The sequence below is a fragment of the Phalangium opilio genome, unplaced genomic scaffold, assembly GCF_054372755.1.
Source record: "Phalangium opilio isolate 3A_F unplaced genomic scaffold, DU_Popi_V2 ptg000230l_1, whole genome shotgun sequence".
NCBI classification, from domain to species: domain Eukaryota; kingdom Metazoa; phylum Arthropoda; class Arachnida; order Opiliones; family Phalangiidae; genus Phalangium; species Phalangium opilio.
Window position 1 is genome coordinate 1,539,200 of NW_028324221.1, and position 19,645 is coordinate 1,558,844.

Genomic DNA, 19,645 nt, shown 5'->3' on the forward strand with positions numbered 1-19,645 from the left:
TTAAAGACACATTTATAGGAATAATATCTAGGGTTCGCTCAAACAAGTCCGATATGATCTAATGGCTAGGATATCTGGTTCTCACCCAGAAGGCCCGGGTTCGATTCCCGGTATCGGAGCAGGTGCTTTTGTACCGTTTTTGAAGAAAAATTTAAAGACACATTTATAGGAATAATATCTAGGGTTTGCTCAAACCAGTCCGAAATGATCTAATGGCTAGGATATCTGGCTTTCACCCAGAAGGCCCGGGTTCGATTCTCGGTATCGGAGACAGTGCTTTTGTACCGCTTTTAAAGAATAAAATTAAAGACACATTTATAGGAATAATATCTAGGGTTTGCTCAAACCAGTCCGACATGATCTAATGGCTAGGATATCTGGCTTTCACCCAGAAGGCCCGGGTTCGATTCCCGGTATCGGAGACAGTGCTTTTGTACCGCTTTTAAAGAATAAAATTAAAGACACATTTATAGGAATAATATCTAGGGTTTGCTCAAACCAATCCGATATGGTCAAGTGGCTAGTATATCTGGCTCTCACCTAGAAAGCCCGGGTTCGACTCCCGGTATCGGAGCGAGTGCTTTTGTACCGTTTTTGAAGAATAAATTTAAAGACACATTTAGAGGAATAATATCTAGGGTTTGCACAAACCAGTCCGATATGAGCTAATGGCTAGGATATCTGGCTCTCACCCAAAAGGCCCAGGTTCGATTCCCGGTATCGGAGCGAGTGCTTTTGTACCGTTTTTGAAGAATAAACTTAAGGATATAGGTTTATATTTAGAATTAAGATTTGGTTAAGCTAGTGCAATATGGTCTAGTGGCTAGGATATCTGGCTTTCACCCAGAAGGCCCGGGTTCGATTCCCGGTATCAGAGACTGTGATTTGTACCGCTTTTAAAGAATAAATTTAAAGACACATTTATAGGAATAATATCTAGGGTTTGCTCAAACCAGTCCGATATGGTCTAGTGGCTAGGATATCTGGCTCTCACCTAGAAGGTCCGGGTTCGATTCCCGATATCGGAGCAAAAGCTTTTGTACCGGTTTTGAAGAATAGACTTAAGGATATAGGTTAATGAATAGAATTAAGACTTGATTAAGAAAGTCCGAGATGGTCTAGTGGCTAGGATATCAGGCTCTCACCCAGAATGCCCGGGTTCGATTCCCGGTATCGGAGCGAGAGCTTTTGTACCGGTTTTGAAGAATAGACTTAAGGATATAGGTTAATGAATAGAATTAAGACTTTATTAAGCAAGTCCGAGATGGTCTAGTGGCTAGGATATCAGGCTCTCACCCAGAATGCCCGGGTTCGATTCCCGGTATCGGAGCGAGTGCTCTTGTACCGTTTTTGAAGAATAAATTTAAAGAAACATTTATAGGAATTATATCTAGGGTTTGCTAAAACCAGTCCGATATGGTCTAGTGGCTAGGATATCTGGCTCTCACCCAGAAGGCCCGGGTTCGATTCCCGGTATCGGAGCGAGTGCTCTTGTACCGTTTTTGAAGAATAAATTTAAAGACACATTTATAGGAATAATATCTATGGTTTGCTCAAACCAGTCCGAAATGATCTAATGGCTAGGATATCTGGCTCTCACCCAGAAGGCCCGGGTTCGATTCCCGGTATCGGAGCGAGTGCTTTTGTACCGTTTTTGAAGAATAAATTTAAAGACACATTTATAGGAATAATATCTAGGGTTTGCTCAAACCAGTCCGATATGATCTAATGGCTAGGATATCTGGCTTTCACCCAGAAGGCCCGGGTTCGATTCCCGGTATCGGAGACAGTGCTTTTGTACCGTTTTTGAAGAATAAATTTAAAGACACATTTATAGGAATAATATCTAGGGTTGATCAAACCTGACCGATATGATCTAATGGCTAGGATATCTGGCTCTCACCCAGAAGGCCCGGGTTCGATTCCCGGTATCGGAGCAAATGCTTTTGTACCGTTTTTGAAGAAAATTTTAAAGACACATTTATAGGAATAATATCTAGGGTTTGCTCAAACCAGTCCGATATGATCTAATGGCTAGGATATCTGGCTTTCACCCAGAAGGCCCGGGTTCGATTCCCGGTATCGGAGACAGTGCTTTTGTACCGCTTTTAAAGAATAAAATTAAAGACACATTTATAGGAATAATATCTAGGGATTGCTCAAACCAGTCCGATATGGTCTAGTGGCTAGGATATCTGGCTCTCACCAAGAAGGCCCGGGTTCGATTCCCGATATCGGAGCAAGAGCTTTTGTACCGGTTTTGAAGAATAGACTTAAGGATATAGGTTAATGAATAGAATTAAGACTTGATTAAGAAAGTTCGAGATGGTCTAGTGGCTAGGATATCAGGCTCTCACCCAGAATGCCCGGGTTCGATTCCCGGTATCGGAGCGAGAGCTTTTGTACCGGTTTTGAAGAATAGACTTAAGGATATAGGTTAATGAATAGAATTAAGACTTGATTAAGCAAGTCCGAGATGGTCTAGTGGCTAGGATATCAGGCTCTCACCCAGAATGCCCGGGTTCGATTCCCGGTATCGGAGCGAGTGCTCTTGTACCGTTTTTGAAGAATAAATTTAAAGAAACATTTATAGGAATTATATCTAGGGTTTGCTAAAACCAGTCCGATATGGTCTAGTGGCTAGGATATCTGGCTCTCACCCAGAAGGCCCGGGTTCGATTCCCGGTATCGGAGCGAGTGTTCTTGTACCGTTTTTGAAGAATAAATTTAAAGACACATTTATAGGTATAATATCTAGGGTTTGCTCAAACCAGTCCGAAATGATCTAATGGCTAGGATATCTGGCTCTCACCCAGAAGGCCCGGTTTCGTTTCCCGGTATCGGAGCGAGTGCTTTTGTACCGTTTTTGAAGAATAAATTTAAAGACACATTTATAGGAATAATATCTAGGGTTTGCTCAAACCAGTCCGATATGATCTAATGGCTAGGATATCTGGCTCTCACCCAGAAGGCCCGGGTTCGATTCCCGGTATCGGAGACAGTGCTTTTGTACCGCTTTTAAAGAATAAAATTAAAGACACATTTATAGGAATAATATCTAGGGTTCGCTCAAACAAGTCCGATATGATCTAATGGCTAGGATATCTGGTTCTCACCCAGAAGGCCCGGGTTCGACTCCCGGTATCGGAGCGAGTGCTTTTGTACCGTTTTTGAAGAATAAATTTAAAGACACATTTAGAGGAATAATATCTAGGGTTTGCTCAAACCAGTCCGACATGATCTAATGGCTAGGATATCTGGCTTTCACCCAGAAGGCCCGGGTTCGATTCCCGTTATCGGAGACAGTGCTTTTGTACCGCTTTTAAAGAATAAAATTAAAGACACATTTATAGGAATAATATCTAGGGTTTGCTCAAACCAATCCGATATGGTCAAGTGGCTAGGATATCTGGCTCTCACCTAGAAAGCCCGGGTTCGACTCCCGGTATCGGAGCGAGTGCTTTTGTACCGTTTTTGAAGAATAAATTTAAAGACACATTTAGAGGAATAATATCTAGGGTTTGCACAAACTAGTCCGATATGAGCTAATGGCTAGGATATCTGGTTCTCACACACAAGGCCCGGGTTCGATTCCCGGTAAAAGAGCGAGTGCTTTTGTACCGGTTTTGAAGAATAGACTTAAGGATATAGGTTTATGAATAGAAATAAGACTTGGTTGAGCAAGTCTGATATGGTCTAGTGGCTAGGATATCTGGCTCTCACCCAAAAGGCCCAGGTTCGATTCCCGGTATCGGAGCGAGTGCTTTTGTACCGTTTTTGAAGAATAAACTTAAGGATATAGGTTTATATTTAGAATTAAGATTTGGTTAAGCTAGTGCAATATGGTCTAGTGGCTAGGATATCTGGCTTTCACCCAGAAGGCCCGGGTTCGATTCCCGGTATCGGAGACTGTGATTTGTACCGCTTTTAAAGAATAAATTTAAAGACACATTTATAGGAATAATATCTAGGGTTTGCTCAAACCAGTCCGATATGGTGTAGTGGCTAGGATATCTGGCTCTCACCTAGAGGGCCCGGGTTCGATTCCCGATATCGGAGCAAGAGCTTTTGTACCGGTTTTGAAGAATAGACTTAAGGATATAGGTTAATGAATAGAATTAAGACTTGATTAAGAAAGTCCGAGATGGTCTAGTGGCTAGGATATCAGGCTCTCACCCAGAATGCCCGGGTTCGATTCCCGGTATCGGAGCGAGAGCTTTTATACCGGTTTTGAAGAATAGACTTAAGGATATAGGTTAATGAATAGAATTAAGACTTGATTAAGCAAGTCCGAGATGGTCTAGTGGCTAGGATATCAGGCTCTCACCCAGAATGCCCGGGTTCGATTCCCGGTATCGGAGCGAGTGCTCTTGTACCGTTTTTGAAGAATAAATTTAAAGAAACATTTATAGGAATTATATCTAGGGTTTGCTAGAACCAGTCCGATATGGTCTAGTGGCTAGGATATCTGGCTCTCACCCAGAAGGCCCGGGTTCGATTCCCGGTATCGGAGCGAGTGCTGTTGTACCGTTTTTGAAGAATAAATTTAAAGACACATTTATAGGAATAATATCTAGGGTTTGCTCAAACCAGTCCGAAATGATCTAATGGCTAGGATATCTGGCTCTCACCCAGAAGGCCCGGGTTCGATTCCCGGTATCGGAGCGAGTGCTTTTGTACCGTTTTTGAAGAATAAATTTAAAGACACATTTATAGGAATAATATCTAGGGTTTGCTCAAACCAGTCCGATATGATCTAATGGCTAGGATATCTGGCTTTCACCCAGAAGGCCCGGGTTCGATTCCCGGTATCGGAGACAGTGCTTTTGTACCGTTTTTGAAGAATAAATTTAAAGACACATTTATAGGAATAATATCTAGGGTTGATCAAACCTGACCGATATGATCTAATGGCTAGGATATCTGGCTCGCACCCAGAAGGCCCGGGTTCGATTCCCGGTATCGGAGCAAATGCTTTTGTACCGTTTTTGAAGAAAAATTTAAAGACACATTTATAGGAATAATACCTAGGATTTGCTCAAACCAGTCCGATATGATCTAATGGCTAGGATATCTGGCTTTCACCCAGAAGGGCCGGGTTCGATTCCCGGTATCGGAGACAGTGCTTTTGTACCGCTTTTAAAGAATAAAATTAAAGACACATTTATAGGAATAATATCTAGGGTTTGCTCAAACCAGTCCGATATGGTCTAGTGGCTAGGATATCTGGCTCTCACCTAGAAGGCCCGGGTTCGATTCCCGATATCGGAGCAAGAGCTTTTGTACCGGTTTTGAAGAATAGACTTAAGGATATAGGTTAATGAATAGAATTAAGACTTGATTAAGAAAGTCCGAGATGGTCTAGTGGCTAGGATATCAGGCTCTCACCCAGAATGCCCGGGTTCGATTCCCGGTATCGGAGCGAGAGCTTTTGTACCGGTTTTGAAGAATAGACTTAAGGATATAGGTTAATGAATAGAATTAAGACTTGATTAAGCAAGTCCGAGATGGTCTAGTGGCTAGGATATCAGGCTCTCACCCAGAATGCCCGGGTTCGATTCCCGGTATCGGAGCGAGTGCTCTTGTACCGTTTTTGAAGAATAAATTTAAAGAAACATTTATAGGAATTATATCTAGGGTTTGCTAAAACCAGTCCGATATGGTCTAGTGGCTAGGATATCTGGCTCTCACCCAGAAGGCCCGGGTTCGATTCCCGGTATCGGAGCGAGTGTTCTTGTACCGTTTTTGAAGAATAAATTTAAAGACACATTTATAGGTATAATATCTAGGGTTTGCTCAAACCAGTCCGATATGATCTAATGGCTAGGATATCTGGCTCTCACCCAGAAGGCCCGGGTTCGATTCCCGGTATCGGAGACAGTGCTTTTGTACCGTTTTTGAAGAAAAATTTAAAGACACATTTATAAGAATAATATCTTGGGTTTGCTCAAACCAGTCCGATTTGATCTAATGGCTAGGATATCTGGCTTTCACCCAGAAGGCCCGGGTTCGATTCTCGGTATCGGAGACAGTGCTTTTGTACCACTTTTAAAGAATAAAATTAAAGACACATTTATAGGAATAATATCTAGGGTTTGCTCAAACCAGTCCGAGATGGTCTAGTGGCTAGGATATCAGGCTCTCACCCAGAATGCCCGGGTTCGATTCCCGGTATCGGAGCGAGTGCTCTTGTACCGTTTTTGAAGAATAAATTTAAAGAAACATTTATAGGAATTATATCTAGGGTTTGCTAAAACCAGTCCGATATGGTCTAGTGGCTAGGATATCTGGGTCTCACCCAGAAGGCCCGGGTTCGATTCCCGGTATCGGAGCGAGTGCTGTTGTACCGTTTTTGAAGAATAAATTTAAAGACACATTTATAGGAATAATATCTAGGGTTTGCTCAAACCAGTCCGATATGATCTAATGGCTAGGATATCTGGCTTTCACCCAGAAGGCCCGGGTTCGATTCCCGGTATCGGAGACAGTGCTTTTGTACCGTTTTTGAAGAATAAATTTAAAGACACATTTATAGGAATAATATCTAGGGTTGATCAAACCTGACCGATATGATCTAATGGCTAGGATATCTGGCTCGCACCCAGAAGGCCCGGGTTCGATTCCCGGTATCGGAGCAAATGCTTTTGTACCGTTTTTGAAGAAAAATTTAAAGACACATTTATAGGAATAATACCTAGGATTTGCTCAAACCAGTCCGATATGATCTAATGGCTAGGATATCTGGCTTTCACCCAGAAGGGCCGGGTTCGATTCCCGGTATCGGAGACAGTGCTTTTGTACCGCTTTTAAAGAATAAAATTAAAGACACATTTATAGGAATAATATCTAGGGTTTGCTCAAACCAGTCCGATATGGTCTAGTGGCTAGGATATCTGGCTCTCACCTAGAAGGCCCGGGTTCGATTCCCGATATCGGAGCAAGAGCTTTTGTACCGGTTTTGAAGAATAGACTTAAGGATATAGGTTAATGAATAGAATTAAGACTTGATTAAGAAAGTCCGAGATGGTCTAGTGGCTAGGATATCAGGCTCTCACCCAGAATGCCCGGGTTCGATTCCCGGTATCGGAGCGAGAGCTTTTGTACCGGTTTTGAAGAATAGACTTAAGGATATAGGTTAATGAATAGAATTAAGACTTGATTAAGCAAGTCCGAGATGGTCTAGTGGCTAGGATATCAGGCTCTCACCCAGAATGCCCGGGTTCGATTCCCGGTATCGGAGCGAGTGCTCTTGTACCGTTTTTGAAGAATAAATTTAAAGAAACATTTATAGGAATTATATCTAGGGTTTGCTAAAACCAGTCCGATATGGTCTAGTGGCTAGGATATCTGGCTCTCACCCAGAAGGCCCGGGTTCGATTCCCGGTATCGGAGCGAGTGTTCTTGTACCGTTTTTGAAGAATAAATTTAAAGACACATTTATAGGTATAATATCTAGGGTTTGCTCAAACCAGTCCGATATGATCTAATGGCTAGGATATCTGGCTCTCACCCAGAAGGCCCGGGTTCGATTCCCGGTATCGGAGACAGTGCTTTTGTACCGCTTTTAAAGAATAAAATTAAAGACACATTTATAGGAATAATATCTAGGGTTTGCTCAAACCAGACCGATATGGTCTAGTGGCTAGGATATCTGGCTCTCACCCACAAGGCCCGGGTTCGATTCCCGGTAAAGGAGCGAGTGCTTTTGTACCGGTTATGAAGAATAGACTTAAGGCTATAGGTTTATGAATAGAATTAAGACTTGATTGAGCTAGTCCGATATGATCTAATGGCTAGGATATCTGGCTTTCACCCAGAAGGGCCGGGTTCGATTCCCGGTATCGGAGACAGTGCTTTTGTACCGCTTTTAAAGAATAAAATTAAAGACACATTTATAGGAATAATATCTAGGGTTTGCTCAAACCAGTCCGATATGGTCTAGTGGCTAGGATATCTGGCTCTCACCTAGAAGGCCCGGGTTCGATTCCCGATATCGGAGCAAGAGCTTTTGTACCGGTTTTGAAGAATAGACTTAAGGATATAGGTTAATGAATAGAATTAAGACTTGATTAAGAAAGTCCGAGATGGTCTAGTGGCTAGGATATCAGGCTCTCACCCAGAATGCCCGGGTTCGATTCCCGGTATCGGAGCGAGAGCTTTTGTACCGGTTTTGAAGAATAGACTTAAGGATATAGGTTAATGAATAGAATTAAGACTTGATTAAGCAAGTCCGAGATGGTCTAGTGGCTAGGATATCAGGCTCTCACCCAGAATGCCCGGGTTCGATTCCCGGTATCGGAGCGAGTGCTCTTGTACCGTTTTTGAAGAATAAATTTAAAGAAACATTTATAGGAATTATATCTAGGGTTTGCTAAAACCAGTCCGATATGGTCTAGTGGCTAGGATATCTGGCTCTCACCCAGAAGGCCCGGGTTCGATTCCCGGTATCGGAGCGAGTGTTCTTGTACCGTTTTTGAAGAATAAATTTAAAGACACATTTATAGGTATAATATCTAGGGTTTGCTCAAACCAGTCCGATATGATCTAATGGCTAGGATATCTGGCTCTCACCCAGAAGGCCCGGGTTCGATTCCCGGTATCGGAGACAGTGCTTTTGTACCGTTTTTGAAGAAAAATTTAAAGACACATTTATAAGAATAATATCTTGGGTTTGCTCAAACCAGTCCGATTTGATCTAATGGCTAGGATATCTGGCTTTCACCCAGAAGGCCCGGGTTCGATTCTCGGTATCGGAGACAGTGCTTTTGTACCACTTTTAAAGAATAAAATTAAAGACACATTTATAGGAATAATATCTAGGGTTTGCTCAAACCAGTCCGAGATGGTCTAGTGGCTAGGATATCAGGCTCTCACCCAGAATGCCCGGGTTCGATTCCCGGTATCGGAGCGAGTGCTCTTGTACCGTTTTTGAAGAATAAATTTAAAGAAACATTTATAGGAATTATATCTAGGGTTTGCTAAAACCAGTCCGATATGGTCTAGTGGCTAGGATATCTGGGTCTCACCCAGAAGGCCCGGGTTCGATTCCCGGTATCGGAGCGAGTGCTGTTGTACCGTTTTTGAAGAATAAATTTAAAGACACATTTATAGGAATAATATCTAGGGTTTGCTCAAACCAGTCCGATATGATCTAATGGCTAGGATATCTGGCTTTCACCCAGAAGGCCCGGGTTCGATTCCCGGTATCGGAGACAGTGCTTTTGTACCGTTTTTGAAGAATAAATTTAAAGACACATTTATAGGAATAATATCTAGGGTTGATCAAACCTGACCGATATGATCTAATGGCTAGGATATCTGGCTCGCACCCAGAAGGCCCGGGTTCGATTCCCGGTATCGGAGCAAATGCTTTTGTACCGTTTTTGAAGAAAAATTTAAAGACACATTTATAGGAATAATACCTAGGATTTGCTCAAACCAGTCCGATATGATCTAATGGCTAGGATATCTGGCTTTCACCCAGAAGGGCCGGGTTCGATTCCCGGTATCGGAGACAGTGCTTTTGTACCGCTTTTAAAGAATAAAATTAAAGACACATTTATAGGAATAATATCTAGGGTTTGCTCAAACCAGTCCGATATGGTCTAGTGGCTAGGATATCTGGCTCTCACCTAGAAGGCCCGGGTTCGATTCCCGATATCGGAGCAAGAGCTTTTGTACCGGTTTTGAAGAATAGACTTAAGGATATAGGTTAATGAATAGAATTAAGACTTGATTAAGAAAGTCCGAGATGGTCTAGTGGCTAGGATATCAGGCTCTCACCCAGAATGCCCGGGTTCGATTCCCGGTATCGGAGCGAGAGCTTTTGTACCGGTTTTGAAGAATAGACTTAAGGATATAGGTTAATGAATAGAATTAAGACTTGATTAAGCAAGTCCGAGATGGTCTAGTGGCTAGGATATCAGGCTCTCACCCAGAATGCCCGGGTTCGATTCCCGGTATCGGAGCGAGTGCTCTTGTACCGTTTTTGAAGAATAAATTTAAAGAAACATTTATAGGAATTATATCTAGGGTTTGCTAAAACCAGTCCGATATGGTCTAGTGGCTAGGATATCTGGCTCTCACCCAGAAGGCCCGGGTTCGATTCCCGGTATCGGAGCGAGTGTTCTTGTACCGTTTTTGAAGAATAAATTTAAAGACACATTTATAGGTATAATATCTAGGGTTTGCTCAAACCAGTCCGATATGATCTAATGGCTAGGATATCTGGCTCTCACCCAGAAGGCCCGGGTTCGATTCCCGGTATCGGAGACAGTGCTTTTGTACCGCTTTTAAAGAATAAAATTAAAGACACATTTATAGGAATAATATCTAGGGTTTGCTCAAACCAGACCGATATGGTCTAGTGGCTAGGATATCTGGCTCTCACCCACAAGGCCCGGGTTCGATTCCCGGTAAAGGAGCGAGTGCTTTTGTACCGGTTATGAAGAATAGACTTAAGGCTATAGGTTTATGAATAGAATTAAGACTTGATTGAGCTAGTCCGATATGGTCTAGTGGCTAGGATATCTGGCTGTCACCCAAAAGACCCGGGTTCGATTCCCGGTATCGGAGCGAGTGCTTTTGTACCGTTTTTGAAGAAAAATTTAAAGACACATTTATAAGAATAATATCTTGGGTTTGCTCAAACCAGTCCGATTTGATCTAATGGCTAGGATATCTGGCTTTCACCCAGAAGGCCCGGGTTCGATTCTCGGTATCGGAGACAGTGCTTTTGTACCACTTTTAAAGAATAAAATTAAAGACACATTTATAGGAATAATATCTAGGGTTTGCTCAAACCAGTCCGATATGGTCTAGTGGCTAGGATATCTGGCTCTCACCCAAAAGGCCCCGGTTCGATTCCCGGTATCGGAGCGAGTGCTTTTGTACCGTTTTTGAAGAATAAACTTAAGGATATAGGTTTATATTTAGAATTAAGATTTGGTTAAGCTAGTGCAATATGGTCTAGTGGCTAGGATATCTGGCTTTCACCCAGAAGGTCCGGGTTCGATTCCCGGTATCGGAGACTGTGATTTGTACCGCTTTTAAAGAATAAATTTAAAGACACATTTATAAGAATAATACCTAGGGTTTGCTCAAACCAGTCCGATATGGTCAAGTGGCTAGTATATCTGTCTCTCACCCAGAAGGCCCGGGTTCGATTTCCGGTATCGGAGCGAGTGCTCTTGTACCGTTTTTGAAGAATAAATTTAAAGAAACATTTATAGGAATTATATCTAGGGTTTGCTAAAACCAGTCCGATATGGTCTAGTGGCTAGGATATCTGGCTCTCACCCAGAAGGCCCGGGTTCGATTCCCGGTATCGGAGCGAGTGCTCTTGTACCGTTTTTGAAGAATAAATTTAAAGACACATTTATAGGAATAATATCTAGGGTTTGCTCAAACCAGTCCGAAATGATCTAATGGCTAGGATATCTGGCTCTCACCCAGAAGGCCCGGGTTCGATTCCCGGTATCGGAGCGAGTGCTTTTGTACCGTTTTTGAAGAATAAATTTAAAGACACATTTATAGGAATAATATCTAGGGATTGCTCAAACCAGTCCGATATGATCTAATGGCTAGGATATCTGGCTTTCACCCAGAAGGCCCGGGTTCGATTCCCGGTATCGGAGACAGTGCTTTTGTACCGTTTTTGAAGAATAAATTTAAAGACACATTTATAGGAATAATATCTAGGGTTGATCAAACCTGACCGATATGATCTAATGGCTAGGATATCTGGCTCTCACCCAGAAGGCCCGGGTTCGATTCCCGGTATCGGAGCAAATACTTTTGTACCGTTTTTGAAGAAAAATTTAAAGACACATTTATAGGAATAATATCTAGGATTTGCTCAAACCAGTCCGATATGATCTAATGGCTAGGATATCTGGCTTTCACCCAGAAGGCCCGGGTTCGATTCCCGGTATCGGAGACAGTGCTTTTGTACCGCTTTTAAAGAATAAAATTAAAGACACATTTATAGGAATAATATCTAGGGTTTGCTCAAACCAGTCCGATATGGTCTAGTGGCTAGGATATCTGGCTCTCACCTAGAAGGCCCGGGTTCGATTCCCGATATCGGAGCAAGAGCTTTTGTACCGGTTTTGAAGAATAGACTTAAGGATATAGGTTAATGAATAGAATTAAGACTTGATTAAGAAAGTCCGAGATGGTCTAGTGGCTAGGATATCAGGCTCTCACCCAGAATGCCCGGGTTCGATTCCCGGTATCGGAGCGAGAGCTTTTGTACCGGTTTTGAAGAATAGACTTAAGGATATAGGTTAATGAATAGAATTAAGACTTGATTAAGCAAGTCCGAGATGGTCTAGTGGCTAGGATATCAGGCTCTCACCCAGAATGCCCGGGTTCGATTCCCGGTATCGGAGCGAGTGCTCTTGTACCGTTTTTGAAGAATAAATTTAAAGAAACATTTATAGGAATTATATCTAGGGTTTGCTAAAACCAGTCCGATATGGTCTAGTGGCTAGGATATCTGGCTCTCACCCAGAAGGCCCGGGTTCGATTCCCGGTATCGGAGCGAGTGTTCTTGTACCGTTTTTGAAGAATAAATTTAAAGACACATTTATAGGTATAATATCTAGGGTTTGCTCAAACCAGTCCGATACGATCTAATGGCTAGGATATCTTGCTCTCACCCAGAAGGCCCGGCTTCGATTCCCGGTATCGGAGACAGTGCTTTTGTACCTCTTTTAAAGAATAAAATTAAAGACACATTTATAGGAATAATATCTAGGGTTTGCTCAAACCAGACCGATATGGTCTAGTGGCTAGGATATCTGGCTCTCACCCACAAGGCCCGGGTTCGATTCCCGGTAAAGGAGCGAGTGCTTTTGTACCGGTTATGAAGAAAAGACTTAAGGCTATAGGTTTATGAATAGAATTAAGACTTGGTTGAGCTAGTCCGATATGGTCTAGTGGCTAGGATATCTGGCTGTCACCCAAAAGGCCCGGGTTCGATTCCCGGTATCGGAGCGAGTGCTTTTGTACCGTTTTTGAAGAAAAATTTAAAGACACATTTATAAGAATAATATCTTGGGTTTCCTCAAACCAGTCCGATTTGATCTAATGGCTAGGATATCTGGCTTTCACCCAGAAGGCCCGGGTTCGATTCTCGGTATCGGAGACAGTGCTTTTGTACCACTTTTAAAGAATAAAATTAAAGACACATTTATAGGAATAATATCTAGGGTTTGCTCAAACCAGTCCGATATGGTCTAGTGGCTAGGATATCTGGCTCTCACCCAAAAGGCCCCGGTTCGATTCCCGGTATCGGAGCGAGTGCTTTTGTACCGTTTTTGAAGAATAAACTTAAGGATATAGGTTTATATTTAGAATTAAGATTTGGTTAAGCTAGTGCAATATGGTCTAGTGGCTAGGATATCTGGCTTTCACCCAGAAGGTCCGGGTTCGATTCCCGGTATCGGAGACTGTGATTTGTACCGCTTTTAAAGAATAAATTTAAAGACACATTTATAAGAATAATACCTAGGGTTTGCTCAAACCAGTCCGATATGGTCAAGTGGCTAGTATATCTGTCTCTCACCCAGAAGGCCCGGGTTCGATTTCCGGTATCGGAGCGAGTGCTCTTGTACCGTTTTTGAAGAATAAATTTAAAGAAACATTTATAGGAATTATATCTAGGGTTTGCTAAAACCAGTCCGATATGGTCTAGTGGCTAGGATATCTGGCTCTCACCCAGAAGGCCCGGGTTCGATTCCCGGTATCGGAGCGAGTGCTCTTGTACCGTTTTTGAAGAATAAATTTAAAGACACATTTATAGGAATAATATCTAGGGTTTGCTCAAACCAGTCCGAAATGATCTAATGGCTAGGATATCTGGCTCTCACCCAGAAGGCCCGGGTTCGATTCCCGGTATCGGAGCGAGTGCTTTTGTACCGTTTTTGAAGAATAAATTTAAAGACACATTTATAGGAATAATATCTAGGGTTTGCTCAAACCAGTCCGATATGATCTAATGGCTAGGATATCTGGCTTTCACCCAGAAGGCCCGGGTTCGATTCCCGGTATCGGAGACAGTGCTTTTGTACCGTTTTTGAAGAATAAATTTAAAGACACATTTATAGGAATAATATCTAGGGTTGATCAAACCAGTCCGATATGATCTAATGGCTAGGATATCTGGCTCTCACCCAGAAGGCCCGGGTTCGATTCCCGGTATCGGAGCAAATGCTTTTGTACCGTTTTTGAAGAAAAATTTAAAGACACATTTATAGGAATAATATCTAGGGTTTGCTCAAACCAGTCCGATATGATCTAATGGCTAGGATATCTGGCTTTCACCCAGAAGGCCCGGGTTCGATTCCCGGTATCGGAGACAGTGCTTTTGTACCGCTTTTAAAGAATAAAATTAAAGACACATTTATAGGAATAATATCTAGGGTTTGCTCAAATCAGTCCGATATGGTCTAGTGGCTAGGATATCTGGCTCTCACCTAGAAGGCCCGGGTTGATTCCCGATATCGGAGCAAGAGCTTTTGTACCGTTTTTGAAGAATAGACTTAAGGATATAGGTTAATGAATAGAATTAAGACTTGATTAAGAAAGTCCGAGATGGTCTAGTGGCTAGGATATCAGGCTCTCACCCAGAATGCCCGGGTTCGATTCCCGGTATCGGAGCGAGAGCTTTTGTACCGGTTTTGAAGAATAGACTTAAGGATATAGGTTAATGAATAGAATTAAGACTTGATTAAGCAAGTCCGAGATGGTCTAGTGGCTAGGATATCAGGCTCTCACCCAGAATGCCCGGGTTCGATTCCCGGTATCGGAGCGAGTGCTCTTGTATCGTTTTTGAAGAATAAATTTAAAGAAACATTTATAGAAATTATATCTAGGGTTTGCTAAAACCAGTCCGATATGGTCTAGTGGCTAGGATATCTGGCTCTCACCCAGAAGGCCCGGGTTCGATTCCCGGTATCGGAGCGAGTGCTCTTGTTCCGTTTTTGAAGAATAAATTTAAAGACACATTTATAGGAATAATATCTAGGGTTTGCTCAAACCAGTCCGAAATGATCTAATGGCTAGGATATCTGGCTCTCACCCAGAAGGCCCGGGTTCGATTCCCGGTATCGGAGCGAGTGCTTTTGTACCGTTTTTGAAGAATAAATTTAAAGACACATTTATAGGAATAATATCTAGGGTTTGCTCAAACCAGTCCGATATGATCTAATGGCTAGGATATCTGGCTCTCACCCAGAAGGCCCGGGTTCGATTCCCGGTATCGGAGACAGTGCTTTTGTACCGCTTTTAAAGAATAAAATTAAAGACACATTTATAGGAATAATATCTAGGGTTTGCTCAAACCAGACCGATATGGTCTAGTGGCTAGGATATCTGGCTCTCACCCACAAGGCCCGGGTTCGATTCCCGGTAAAGGAGCGAGTGCTTTTGTACCGGTTATGAAGAATAGACTTAAGGCTATAGGTTTATGAATAGAATTAAGACTTGGTTGAGCTAGTCCGATATGGTCTAGTGGCTAGGATATCTGGCTGTCACCCAAAAGGCCCGGGTTCGATTCCCGGTATCGGAGCGAGTGCTTTTGTACCGTTTTTGAAGAAAAATTTAAAGACACATTTATTGGAATAATATCTAGGGTTTGCTCAACCCAGTCCGATATGATCTAATGGCTAGGATATCTGGCTTTCACCCAGAAGGCCCGGGTTCGATTCCCGGTATCGGAGACAGTGCTTTTGTACCGCTTTTAAAGAATAAAATTAAAGACACATTTATAGGAATAATATCTAGGGTTTGCTCAAACCAGACCGATATGGTCTAGTGGCTAGGATATCTGGCTCTCACCCAGAAGGCCCGGGTTCGATTCCCGGTATCGGAGCAAGTGCTTTTGTACCGTTTTTGAAGAATAAATTTAAAGACACATTTATAGGAATAATATCTAGGGTTTGCTCAAACCAGTCCGATATGATCTTATGGCTAGGATATCTGGCTTTCACCCAGAAGGCCCGGGTTCGATTCCCGGTATCGGAGACAGTGCTTTTGTACCGCTTTTAAAGAATAAAATTAAAGACACATTTATAGGAATAATATCTAGGGTTTGCTCAAACCAGTCCGATATGGTCTAGTGGCTAGGATATCTGGCTCTCACCTAGAAGGCCCGGGTTCGATTCCCGATATCGGAGCGAGTGCTTTTGTACCGGTTTTGAAGAATAGACTTAAGGATATAGGTTAATGAATAGAATTAAGACTTGGTTAAGCAAGTCCGAGATGGTCTAGTGGCTAGGATATCTGGCTCTCACCCAGAATGCCCGGGTTCGATTCCCGGTATCGGAGACTGTGCTTTGTACCGCTTTTAAAGAAAAAATTTAAAGACACATTTATAGGAATAGTATCTAGGGTTTGCACAAACCAGTCCGATGTGGTCTAGTGTCTAGGATTTCTGGCTCTCACCCACAAGGCCCGGGTTCTATTCCCGGTAAAGGAGCGAGTGCTTTTGTACCGGTTTTGAAGAATAGACTTAAGGCTATAGGTTTATGAATAGAATTAAGACTTGGTTGAGCAAGTCCGATATGGTCTAGTGGCTAGGATATCTGGCTGTCACCCAAAAGGCCCGGGTTCGATTCCCGGTATCGGAGCGAGTGCTTTTGTACCGTTTTTGAAGAATAAATTTAAAGACACATTTATAGGAATAATATCTAGGGTTTGCTCAAACCAGTCCGATATGGTCTAGTGCTAGGATATCTTGCTCTCACCTAGAAGGCCCGGGTTCGATTCCCGATATCGGAGCGAGTGCCTTTGTACCGGTTTTGAAGAATAGACTTAAGGATATAGGTTAATGAATAGAATTAGGACTTGGTTAAGCAAGTCCGAGATGGTCTAGTGGCTAGGATATCTGGCTCTCACCCAGAATGCCCGGGTTCGATTCCCGGTATCGGAGACTGTGCTTTGTACCGCTTTTAAAGAAAAAATTTAAAGACACATTTATAGGAATAGTATCTAGGGTTTGCACAAACCAGTCCGATATGGTCAAGTGGCTAGGATATCTGGCTCTCACCCAGAAGGCCCGGGTTCGATTCCCGGTATCGGAGCGAGTGCTCTTGTACCGTTTTTGAAGAATAAATTTAAAGACACATTTATAGGAATAATATCTAGGGTTTGCTCAAACCAGTCCGATATGATCTAATGGCTAGGATATCTGGCTTTCACCCAGAAGGCCCGGGTTCGATTCCCGGTATCGGAGACAGTGCTTTTGTACCGCTTTTAAAGAATAAAATTAAAGACACATTTATAGGAATAATATCTAGGGTTTGCACAAACCAGTCCAATATGGTCTAGTGTCTACGATATCTGGCTGTCACCCACAAGGCCCGGGTTCGATTTCCGGTAAAGGAGCGAGTGCTTTTGTACCGGTTTTGAAGAATAGACTTAAGGATATAGGTTTATGAATAGAATTAAGACTTGGTTGAGCAAGTCCGATATGGTCTAGTGGCTAGGATATCTGGCTCTCACCCAAAAGGCCCGGGTTCGATTCCCGGTATCGGAGCGAGTGCTTTTGTACCGTTTTGAAGAATAAACTTAAGGATATAGGTTTATATTTAGAATTAAGATATGGTTAAGCTAGTGCAATATGGTCTAGTGGCTAGGATATCTGGCTTTCACCCAGAAGGCCCGGGTTCGATTCCCGGTATCGGAGACTGTGATTTGTACCGCTTTTAAAGAATAAATTTAAAGACACATTTATAGGAATAATATCTAGGGTTTGCTCAAACCAGTCCGATATGGTCAAGTGGCTAGGATATCTGGCTCTCACCCAGAAGGCCCGGGTTCGATTCCCGGTATCGGAGCGAGTGCTCTTGTACCGTTTTTGAAGAATAAATTTAAAGACACATTTATAGGAATTATATTGTCACGTCAGTGGAAGTACGAAGCAAATATTTATAAGTAAAAATATCTTTATTCAGTCTTTAAACGTAGGTATGTAAGTACCGGCTGCAAGTCGTACTTGACGCGGGGAGATGTTCTCTTAGTAGGGGCTGAGCCTTGGGCCTTATCCCTCTACTAAGAGCGGAGAAGCTAGAAAGTATAGCAGGGGCTGGACCTTAGGTCTTATCCCTCTGCTAGCTATCAGCTAATGCTTCCCTCAAGCCAGGGTGAAGCGGCCTTTTATACCCTCCTCGTATGCCGAGGGCAATTTAGGAAACTAGAGGACACGTTCGCACTGGCTTCTCAATCTATTCCCGACAGCTCCCCATATAAAAGAGCGCCGGCCCGGCGATCAACATAAAAACAGTAAAAATACAAATATACATGGAAAATACAAATATACAATATGAGCATGCGAACACAAAATTTAAAATGGGAATGATTAAGTGTATTTAATTACGCGATATTATTAACTTAAAATGAGAATGATTAAAATAGTTACTCAGTATTGTTTATAGTTTTGCAGTTTATGGTATTTATTTACATGGTTGTTGAGCGAAGACTCAGCACTGTAAGTTCGTCGCGAATACGTTGGCGAATGGTCAGCATGTCGTTAGCGGAGAAGGAGAAGTCGCGGTCAGTGATCGCGTGTCGCGCAAATTCGATGCAAAAAACACCGCTGTCGACGCCGTTCATCTGTCGCGGTAAAGTCGGCGGAATGGTATCGAAGTCCTCAAAATTGAGGCCGAGAATCCCGCGTTTGGAAGATTCGACCCGGAGAAACGACGAAAGTTCGTTAAGTAGTTTGTGGTTGGGGGGAAAGGAATCTAATTGAAGGAATTGTTGTCTGTCGATGTCGATAAAAATGAGACTCCAATTGTTGAAGCGTCGTACCGGGATAAAGAGCATAGAGACACCGAATAAATCTTCCACGTGTGACACGCATAGTGAAGCTTTGTTGATGCCATGTTGATGGAGAACGGAGTAGAAACTGGACGGGAAGAAGTAGGATGGTCTAGGCGAGTGTGAACGGAGCAACTGGAAGTATTGGTCAATAATTTCCGGCGTGAGGCAGTGATCGTTAATGTTGTCACAGTTTTGATGATTGATAGGTCGTAAAAATTTAAGGTCCAGATGAATTGCAGAAGATGATGGTAATACCGGGATGATTTTCATGATTCTTCGAATTAGTTGTTTTCGTTGGCGTTTGGCGTATCTCATTTTAATAGTAACTACTTGTACCGTATCGGTCAGGAGATGTGCGGAAGCGAGTCGATCGGCGAAGTGTCGGTGAAGAAGTGATGGTTGGAGAAATGGAGCTGGTGCCGGTCGTGGGACAACTGTATGGTATTGAAGATGGTTCAATTGCAGGAGCGTCATTTACCGTAATTGGAGAAGCTGGCGAACCCTCTGTACAATAGAAGTGGGTGACTGGCGAATCGTCAAAGTGCACCCTCTTTGTCGGTTTTGGCATTGAAGTTGGCAATTCTTCTCGCGGATGGTATGGTTTCAGTCTTACGGCAGATACGAGATCGGTTTTCGTGCCGGTGGAATCCATTATCTCAAAGTTATTGGGCGCGGTACGGCGTAAGATACGGTAGGGTCCGCTGTATTGATGAAGCAGTTTTTCAGAGCGACCCGGAATCCGTCGGGGGGTGCGCAGAAACACCAGGTCCCCTTCAGTAAAAGTGACTTCTCGGCGGTGTTTGTCAAAGCGGTCCTT

The 19,645-nt window shown here is 42.9% G+C and overlaps 1 protein-coding gene and 64 non-coding genes across 65 annotated transcripts; 64 read left to right on the forward strand and 1 right to left on the reverse strand.

Annotated features, from left to right (window-relative positions):
* Positions 1–47: 47 nt before the first annotated feature.
* TRNAE-CUC (transfer RNA glutamic acid (anticodon CUC)) lies at positions 48–119 on the forward strand. The gene has a single exon. It is a non-coding gene; the product is annotated as a tRNA-Glu (tRNA).
* An 837-nt stretch (positions 120–956) lies between these two features.
* TRNAE-CUC (transfer RNA glutamic acid (anticodon CUC)) lies at positions 957–1,028 on the forward strand. The gene has a single exon. It is a non-coding gene; the product is annotated as a tRNA-Glu (tRNA).
* A 382-nt stretch (positions 1,029–1,410) lies between these two features.
* Positions 1,411–1,482, forward strand: TRNAE-CUC (transfer RNA glutamic acid (anticodon CUC)). The gene has a single exon. It is a non-coding gene; the product is annotated as a tRNA-Glu (tRNA).
* An 80-nt stretch (positions 1,483–1,562) lies between these two features.
* TRNAE-CUC (transfer RNA glutamic acid (anticodon CUC)) lies at positions 1,563–1,634 on the forward strand. The gene has a single exon. It is a non-coding gene; the product is annotated as a tRNA-Glu (tRNA).
* An 80-nt stretch (positions 1,635–1,714) lies between these two features.
* On the forward strand, positions 1,715–1,786 carry TRNAE-UUC (transfer RNA glutamic acid (anticodon UUC)). Its single transcript has one exon. It is a non-coding gene; the product is annotated as a tRNA-Glu (tRNA).
* A 79-nt stretch (positions 1,787–1,865) lies between these two features.
* TRNAE-CUC (transfer RNA glutamic acid (anticodon CUC)) lies at positions 1,866–1,937 on the forward strand. Its single transcript has one exon. It is a non-coding gene; the product is annotated as a tRNA-Glu (tRNA).
* A 79-nt stretch (positions 1,938–2,016) lies between these two features.
* TRNAE-UUC (transfer RNA glutamic acid (anticodon UUC)) lies at positions 2,017–2,088 on the forward strand. The gene has a single exon. It is a non-coding gene; the product is annotated as a tRNA-Glu (tRNA).
* Positions 2,089–2,622: 534 nt separating this feature from the next.
* Positions 2,623–2,694, forward strand: TRNAE-CUC (transfer RNA glutamic acid (anticodon CUC)). The gene has a single exon. It is a non-coding gene; the product is annotated as a tRNA-Glu (tRNA).
* A 232-nt stretch (positions 2,695–2,926) lies between these two features.
* On the forward strand, positions 2,927–2,998 carry TRNAE-CUC (transfer RNA glutamic acid (anticodon CUC)). The gene has a single exon. It is a non-coding gene; the product is annotated as a tRNA-Glu (tRNA).
* Positions 2,999–3,078: 80 nt separating this feature from the next.
* TRNAE-CUC (transfer RNA glutamic acid (anticodon CUC)) lies at positions 3,079–3,150 on the forward strand. Its single transcript has one exon. It is a non-coding gene; the product is annotated as a tRNA-Glu (tRNA).
* Positions 3,151–4,441: 1,291 nt separating this feature from the next.
* Positions 4,442–4,513, forward strand: TRNAE-CUC (transfer RNA glutamic acid (anticodon CUC)). The gene has a single exon. It is a non-coding gene; the product is annotated as a tRNA-Glu (tRNA).
* Positions 4,514–4,593: 80 nt separating this feature from the next.
* TRNAE-CUC (transfer RNA glutamic acid (anticodon CUC)) lies at positions 4,594–4,665 on the forward strand. Its single transcript has one exon. It is a non-coding gene; the product is annotated as a tRNA-Glu (tRNA).
* An 80-nt stretch (positions 4,666–4,745) lies between these two features.
* Positions 4,746–4,817, forward strand: TRNAE-UUC (transfer RNA glutamic acid (anticodon UUC)). Its single transcript has one exon. It is a non-coding gene; the product is annotated as a tRNA-Glu (tRNA).
* Positions 4,818–4,896: 79 nt separating this feature from the next.
* TRNAA-CGC (transfer RNA alanine (anticodon CGC)) lies at positions 4,897–4,968 on the forward strand. Its single transcript has one exon. It is a non-coding gene; the product is annotated as a tRNA-Ala (tRNA).
* A 79-nt stretch (positions 4,969–5,047) lies between these two features.
* Positions 5,048–5,119, forward strand: TRNAE-UUC (transfer RNA glutamic acid (anticodon UUC)). Its single transcript has one exon. It is a non-coding gene; the product is annotated as a tRNA-Glu (tRNA).
* Positions 5,120–5,199: 80 nt separating this feature from the next.
* On the forward strand, positions 5,200–5,271 carry TRNAE-CUC (transfer RNA glutamic acid (anticodon CUC)). Its single transcript has one exon. It is a non-coding gene; the product is annotated as a tRNA-Glu (tRNA).
* A 382-nt stretch (positions 5,272–5,653) lies between these two features.
* On the forward strand, positions 5,654–5,725 carry TRNAE-CUC (transfer RNA glutamic acid (anticodon CUC)). The gene has a single exon. It is a non-coding gene; the product is annotated as a tRNA-Glu (tRNA).
* An 80-nt stretch (positions 5,726–5,805) lies between these two features.
* Positions 5,806–5,877, forward strand: TRNAE-CUC (transfer RNA glutamic acid (anticodon CUC)). Its single transcript has one exon. It is a non-coding gene; the product is annotated as a tRNA-Glu (tRNA).
* Positions 5,878–6,260: 383 nt separating this feature from the next.
* On the forward strand, positions 6,261–6,332 carry TRNAE-CUC (transfer RNA glutamic acid (anticodon CUC)). Its single transcript has one exon. It is a non-coding gene; the product is annotated as a tRNA-Glu (tRNA).
* Positions 6,333–6,412: 80 nt separating this feature from the next.
* On the forward strand, positions 6,413–6,484 carry TRNAE-UUC (transfer RNA glutamic acid (anticodon UUC)). Its single transcript has one exon. It is a non-coding gene; the product is annotated as a tRNA-Glu (tRNA).
* Positions 6,485–6,563: 79 nt separating this feature from the next.
* TRNAA-CGC (transfer RNA alanine (anticodon CGC)) lies at positions 6,564–6,635 on the forward strand. Its single transcript has one exon. It is a non-coding gene; the product is annotated as a tRNA-Ala (tRNA).
* Positions 6,636–6,714: 79 nt separating this feature from the next.
* On the forward strand, positions 6,715–6,786 carry TRNAE-UUC (transfer RNA glutamic acid (anticodon UUC)). The gene has a single exon. It is a non-coding gene; the product is annotated as a tRNA-Glu (tRNA).
* An 80-nt stretch (positions 6,787–6,866) lies between these two features.
* On the forward strand, positions 6,867–6,938 carry TRNAE-CUC (transfer RNA glutamic acid (anticodon CUC)). The gene has a single exon. It is a non-coding gene; the product is annotated as a tRNA-Glu (tRNA).
* Positions 6,939–7,320: 382 nt separating this feature from the next.
* TRNAE-CUC (transfer RNA glutamic acid (anticodon CUC)) lies at positions 7,321–7,392 on the forward strand. The gene has a single exon. It is a non-coding gene; the product is annotated as a tRNA-Glu (tRNA).
* An 80-nt stretch (positions 7,393–7,472) lies between these two features.
* Positions 7,473–7,544, forward strand: TRNAE-CUC (transfer RNA glutamic acid (anticodon CUC)). Its single transcript has one exon. It is a non-coding gene; the product is annotated as a tRNA-Glu (tRNA).
* Positions 7,545–7,775: 231 nt separating this feature from the next.
* On the forward strand, positions 7,776–7,847 carry TRNAE-UUC (transfer RNA glutamic acid (anticodon UUC)). The gene has a single exon. It is a non-coding gene; the product is annotated as a tRNA-Glu (tRNA).
* An 80-nt stretch (positions 7,848–7,927) lies between these two features.
* On the forward strand, positions 7,928–7,999 carry TRNAE-CUC (transfer RNA glutamic acid (anticodon CUC)). The gene has a single exon. It is a non-coding gene; the product is annotated as a tRNA-Glu (tRNA).
* Positions 8,000–8,381: 382 nt separating this feature from the next.
* TRNAE-CUC (transfer RNA glutamic acid (anticodon CUC)) lies at positions 8,382–8,453 on the forward strand. The gene has a single exon. It is a non-coding gene; the product is annotated as a tRNA-Glu (tRNA).
* An 80-nt stretch (positions 8,454–8,533) lies between these two features.
* Positions 8,534–8,605, forward strand: TRNAE-CUC (transfer RNA glutamic acid (anticodon CUC)). Its single transcript has one exon. It is a non-coding gene; the product is annotated as a tRNA-Glu (tRNA).
* A 383-nt stretch (positions 8,606–8,988) lies between these two features.
* Positions 8,989–9,060, forward strand: TRNAE-CUC (transfer RNA glutamic acid (anticodon CUC)). The gene has a single exon. It is a non-coding gene; the product is annotated as a tRNA-Glu (tRNA).
* Positions 9,061–9,140: 80 nt separating this feature from the next.
* TRNAE-UUC (transfer RNA glutamic acid (anticodon UUC)) lies at positions 9,141–9,212 on the forward strand. The gene has a single exon. It is a non-coding gene; the product is annotated as a tRNA-Glu (tRNA).
* A 79-nt stretch (positions 9,213–9,291) lies between these two features.
* On the forward strand, positions 9,292–9,363 carry TRNAA-CGC (transfer RNA alanine (anticodon CGC)). Its single transcript has one exon. It is a non-coding gene; the product is annotated as a tRNA-Ala (tRNA).
* Positions 9,364–9,442: 79 nt separating this feature from the next.
* On the forward strand, positions 9,443–9,514 carry TRNAE-UUC (transfer RNA glutamic acid (anticodon UUC)). The gene has a single exon. It is a non-coding gene; the product is annotated as a tRNA-Glu (tRNA).
* An 80-nt stretch (positions 9,515–9,594) lies between these two features.
* TRNAE-CUC (transfer RNA glutamic acid (anticodon CUC)) lies at positions 9,595–9,666 on the forward strand. The gene has a single exon. It is a non-coding gene; the product is annotated as a tRNA-Glu (tRNA).
* Positions 9,667–10,048: 382 nt separating this feature from the next.
* Positions 10,049–10,120, forward strand: TRNAE-CUC (transfer RNA glutamic acid (anticodon CUC)). The gene has a single exon. It is a non-coding gene; the product is annotated as a tRNA-Glu (tRNA).
* Positions 10,121–10,200: 80 nt separating this feature from the next.
* On the forward strand, positions 10,201–10,272 carry TRNAE-CUC (transfer RNA glutamic acid (anticodon CUC)). Its single transcript has one exon. It is a non-coding gene; the product is annotated as a tRNA-Glu (tRNA).
* A 231-nt stretch (positions 10,273–10,503) lies between these two features.
* On the forward strand, positions 10,504–10,575 carry TRNAD-GUC (transfer RNA aspartic acid (anticodon GUC)). The gene has a single exon. It is a non-coding gene; the product is annotated as a tRNA-Asp (tRNA).
* Positions 10,576–11,260: 685 nt separating this feature from the next.
* TRNAE-CUC (transfer RNA glutamic acid (anticodon CUC)) lies at positions 11,261–11,332 on the forward strand. The gene has a single exon. It is a non-coding gene; the product is annotated as a tRNA-Glu (tRNA).
* Positions 11,333–11,412: 80 nt separating this feature from the next.
* TRNAE-CUC (transfer RNA glutamic acid (anticodon CUC)) lies at positions 11,413–11,484 on the forward strand. Its single transcript has one exon. It is a non-coding gene; the product is annotated as a tRNA-Glu (tRNA).
* Positions 11,485–11,564: 80 nt separating this feature from the next.
* TRNAE-UUC (transfer RNA glutamic acid (anticodon UUC)) lies at positions 11,565–11,636 on the forward strand. The gene has a single exon. It is a non-coding gene; the product is annotated as a tRNA-Glu (tRNA).
* A 79-nt stretch (positions 11,637–11,715) lies between these two features.
* On the forward strand, positions 11,716–11,787 carry TRNAE-CUC (transfer RNA glutamic acid (anticodon CUC)). The gene has a single exon. It is a non-coding gene; the product is annotated as a tRNA-Glu (tRNA).
* Positions 11,788–11,866: 79 nt separating this feature from the next.
* On the forward strand, positions 11,867–11,938 carry TRNAE-UUC (transfer RNA glutamic acid (anticodon UUC)). The gene has a single exon. It is a non-coding gene; the product is annotated as a tRNA-Glu (tRNA).
* An 80-nt stretch (positions 11,939–12,018) lies between these two features.
* TRNAE-CUC (transfer RNA glutamic acid (anticodon CUC)) lies at positions 12,019–12,090 on the forward strand. Its single transcript has one exon. It is a non-coding gene; the product is annotated as a tRNA-Glu (tRNA).
* A 382-nt stretch (positions 12,091–12,472) lies between these two features.
* TRNAE-CUC (transfer RNA glutamic acid (anticodon CUC)) lies at positions 12,473–12,544 on the forward strand. The gene has a single exon. It is a non-coding gene; the product is annotated as a tRNA-Glu (tRNA).
* A 383-nt stretch (positions 12,545–12,927) lies between these two features.
* TRNAD-GUC (transfer RNA aspartic acid (anticodon GUC)) lies at positions 12,928–12,999 on the forward strand. The gene has a single exon. It is a non-coding gene; the product is annotated as a tRNA-Asp (tRNA).
* A 685-nt stretch (positions 13,000–13,684) lies between these two features.
* TRNAE-CUC (transfer RNA glutamic acid (anticodon CUC)) lies at positions 13,685–13,756 on the forward strand. The gene has a single exon. It is a non-coding gene; the product is annotated as a tRNA-Glu (tRNA).
* Positions 13,757–13,836: 80 nt separating this feature from the next.
* On the forward strand, positions 13,837–13,908 carry TRNAE-CUC (transfer RNA glutamic acid (anticodon CUC)). The gene has a single exon. It is a non-coding gene; the product is annotated as a tRNA-Glu (tRNA).
* An 80-nt stretch (positions 13,909–13,988) lies between these two features.
* TRNAE-UUC (transfer RNA glutamic acid (anticodon UUC)) lies at positions 13,989–14,060 on the forward strand. The gene has a single exon. It is a non-coding gene; the product is annotated as a tRNA-Glu (tRNA).
* Positions 14,061–14,139: 79 nt separating this feature from the next.
* Positions 14,140–14,211, forward strand: TRNAE-CUC (transfer RNA glutamic acid (anticodon CUC)). The gene has a single exon. It is a non-coding gene; the product is annotated as a tRNA-Glu (tRNA).
* Positions 14,212–14,290: 79 nt separating this feature from the next.
* TRNAE-UUC (transfer RNA glutamic acid (anticodon UUC)) lies at positions 14,291–14,362 on the forward strand. The gene has a single exon. It is a non-coding gene; the product is annotated as a tRNA-Glu (tRNA).
* Positions 14,363–14,895: 533 nt separating this feature from the next.
* On the forward strand, positions 14,896–14,967 carry TRNAE-CUC (transfer RNA glutamic acid (anticodon CUC)). Its single transcript has one exon. It is a non-coding gene; the product is annotated as a tRNA-Glu (tRNA).
* An 80-nt stretch (positions 14,968–15,047) lies between these two features.
* Positions 15,048–15,119, forward strand: TRNAE-CUC (transfer RNA glutamic acid (anticodon CUC)). Its single transcript has one exon. It is a non-coding gene; the product is annotated as a tRNA-Glu (tRNA).
* An 80-nt stretch (positions 15,120–15,199) lies between these two features.
* Positions 15,200–15,271, forward strand: TRNAE-CUC (transfer RNA glutamic acid (anticodon CUC)). The gene has a single exon. It is a non-coding gene; the product is annotated as a tRNA-Glu (tRNA).
* Positions 15,272–15,502: 231 nt separating this feature from the next.
* TRNAD-GUC (transfer RNA aspartic acid (anticodon GUC)) lies at positions 15,503–15,574 on the forward strand. Its single transcript has one exon. It is a non-coding gene; the product is annotated as a tRNA-Asp (tRNA).
* Positions 15,575–15,653: 79 nt separating this feature from the next.
* On the forward strand, positions 15,654–15,725 carry TRNAE-UUC (transfer RNA glutamic acid (anticodon UUC)). Its single transcript has one exon. It is a non-coding gene; the product is annotated as a tRNA-Glu (tRNA).
* An 80-nt stretch (positions 15,726–15,805) lies between these two features.
* TRNAE-CUC (transfer RNA glutamic acid (anticodon CUC)) lies at positions 15,806–15,877 on the forward strand. The gene has a single exon. It is a non-coding gene; the product is annotated as a tRNA-Glu (tRNA).
* A 232-nt stretch (positions 15,878–16,109) lies between these two features.
* Positions 16,110–16,181, forward strand: TRNAE-CUC (transfer RNA glutamic acid (anticodon CUC)). Its single transcript has one exon. It is a non-coding gene; the product is annotated as a tRNA-Glu (tRNA).
* Positions 16,182–16,260: 79 nt separating this feature from the next.
* Positions 16,261–16,332, forward strand: TRNAE-CUC (transfer RNA glutamic acid (anticodon CUC)). The gene has a single exon. It is a non-coding gene; the product is annotated as a tRNA-Glu (tRNA).
* A 230-nt stretch (positions 16,333–16,562) lies between these two features.
* Positions 16,563–16,634, forward strand: TRNAD-GUC (transfer RNA aspartic acid (anticodon GUC)). Its single transcript has one exon. It is a non-coding gene; the product is annotated as a tRNA-Asp (tRNA).
* Positions 16,635–16,864: 230 nt separating this feature from the next.
* On the forward strand, positions 16,865–16,936 carry TRNAE-CUC (transfer RNA glutamic acid (anticodon CUC)). The gene has a single exon. It is a non-coding gene; the product is annotated as a tRNA-Glu (tRNA).
* A 79-nt stretch (positions 16,937–17,015) lies between these two features.
* Positions 17,016–17,087, forward strand: TRNAE-CUC (transfer RNA glutamic acid (anticodon CUC)). Its single transcript has one exon. It is a non-coding gene; the product is annotated as a tRNA-Glu (tRNA).
* Positions 17,088–17,167: 80 nt separating this feature from the next.
* On the forward strand, positions 17,168–17,239 carry TRNAE-UUC (transfer RNA glutamic acid (anticodon UUC)). The gene has a single exon. It is a non-coding gene; the product is annotated as a tRNA-Glu (tRNA).
* Positions 17,240–17,470: 231 nt separating this feature from the next.
* On the forward strand, positions 17,471–17,542 carry TRNAE-CUC (transfer RNA glutamic acid (anticodon CUC)). Its single transcript has one exon. It is a non-coding gene; the product is annotated as a tRNA-Glu (tRNA).
* Positions 17,543–17,771: 229 nt separating this feature from the next.
* TRNAE-CUC (transfer RNA glutamic acid (anticodon CUC)) lies at positions 17,772–17,843 on the forward strand. The gene has a single exon. It is a non-coding gene; the product is annotated as a tRNA-Glu (tRNA).
* A 619-nt stretch (positions 17,844–18,462) lies between these two features.
* Positions 18,463–19,143, reverse strand: LOC149613706 (sentrin-specific protease 3-like). The gene has a single exon (XM_089858062.1). It carries the CDS (start codon positions 19,141–19,143, stop codon positions 18,463–18,465), a length of 681 nt encoding a protein of 226 aa, XP_089714188.1.
* Between the last annotated feature and the right edge of the window lie 502 nt (positions 19,144–19,645).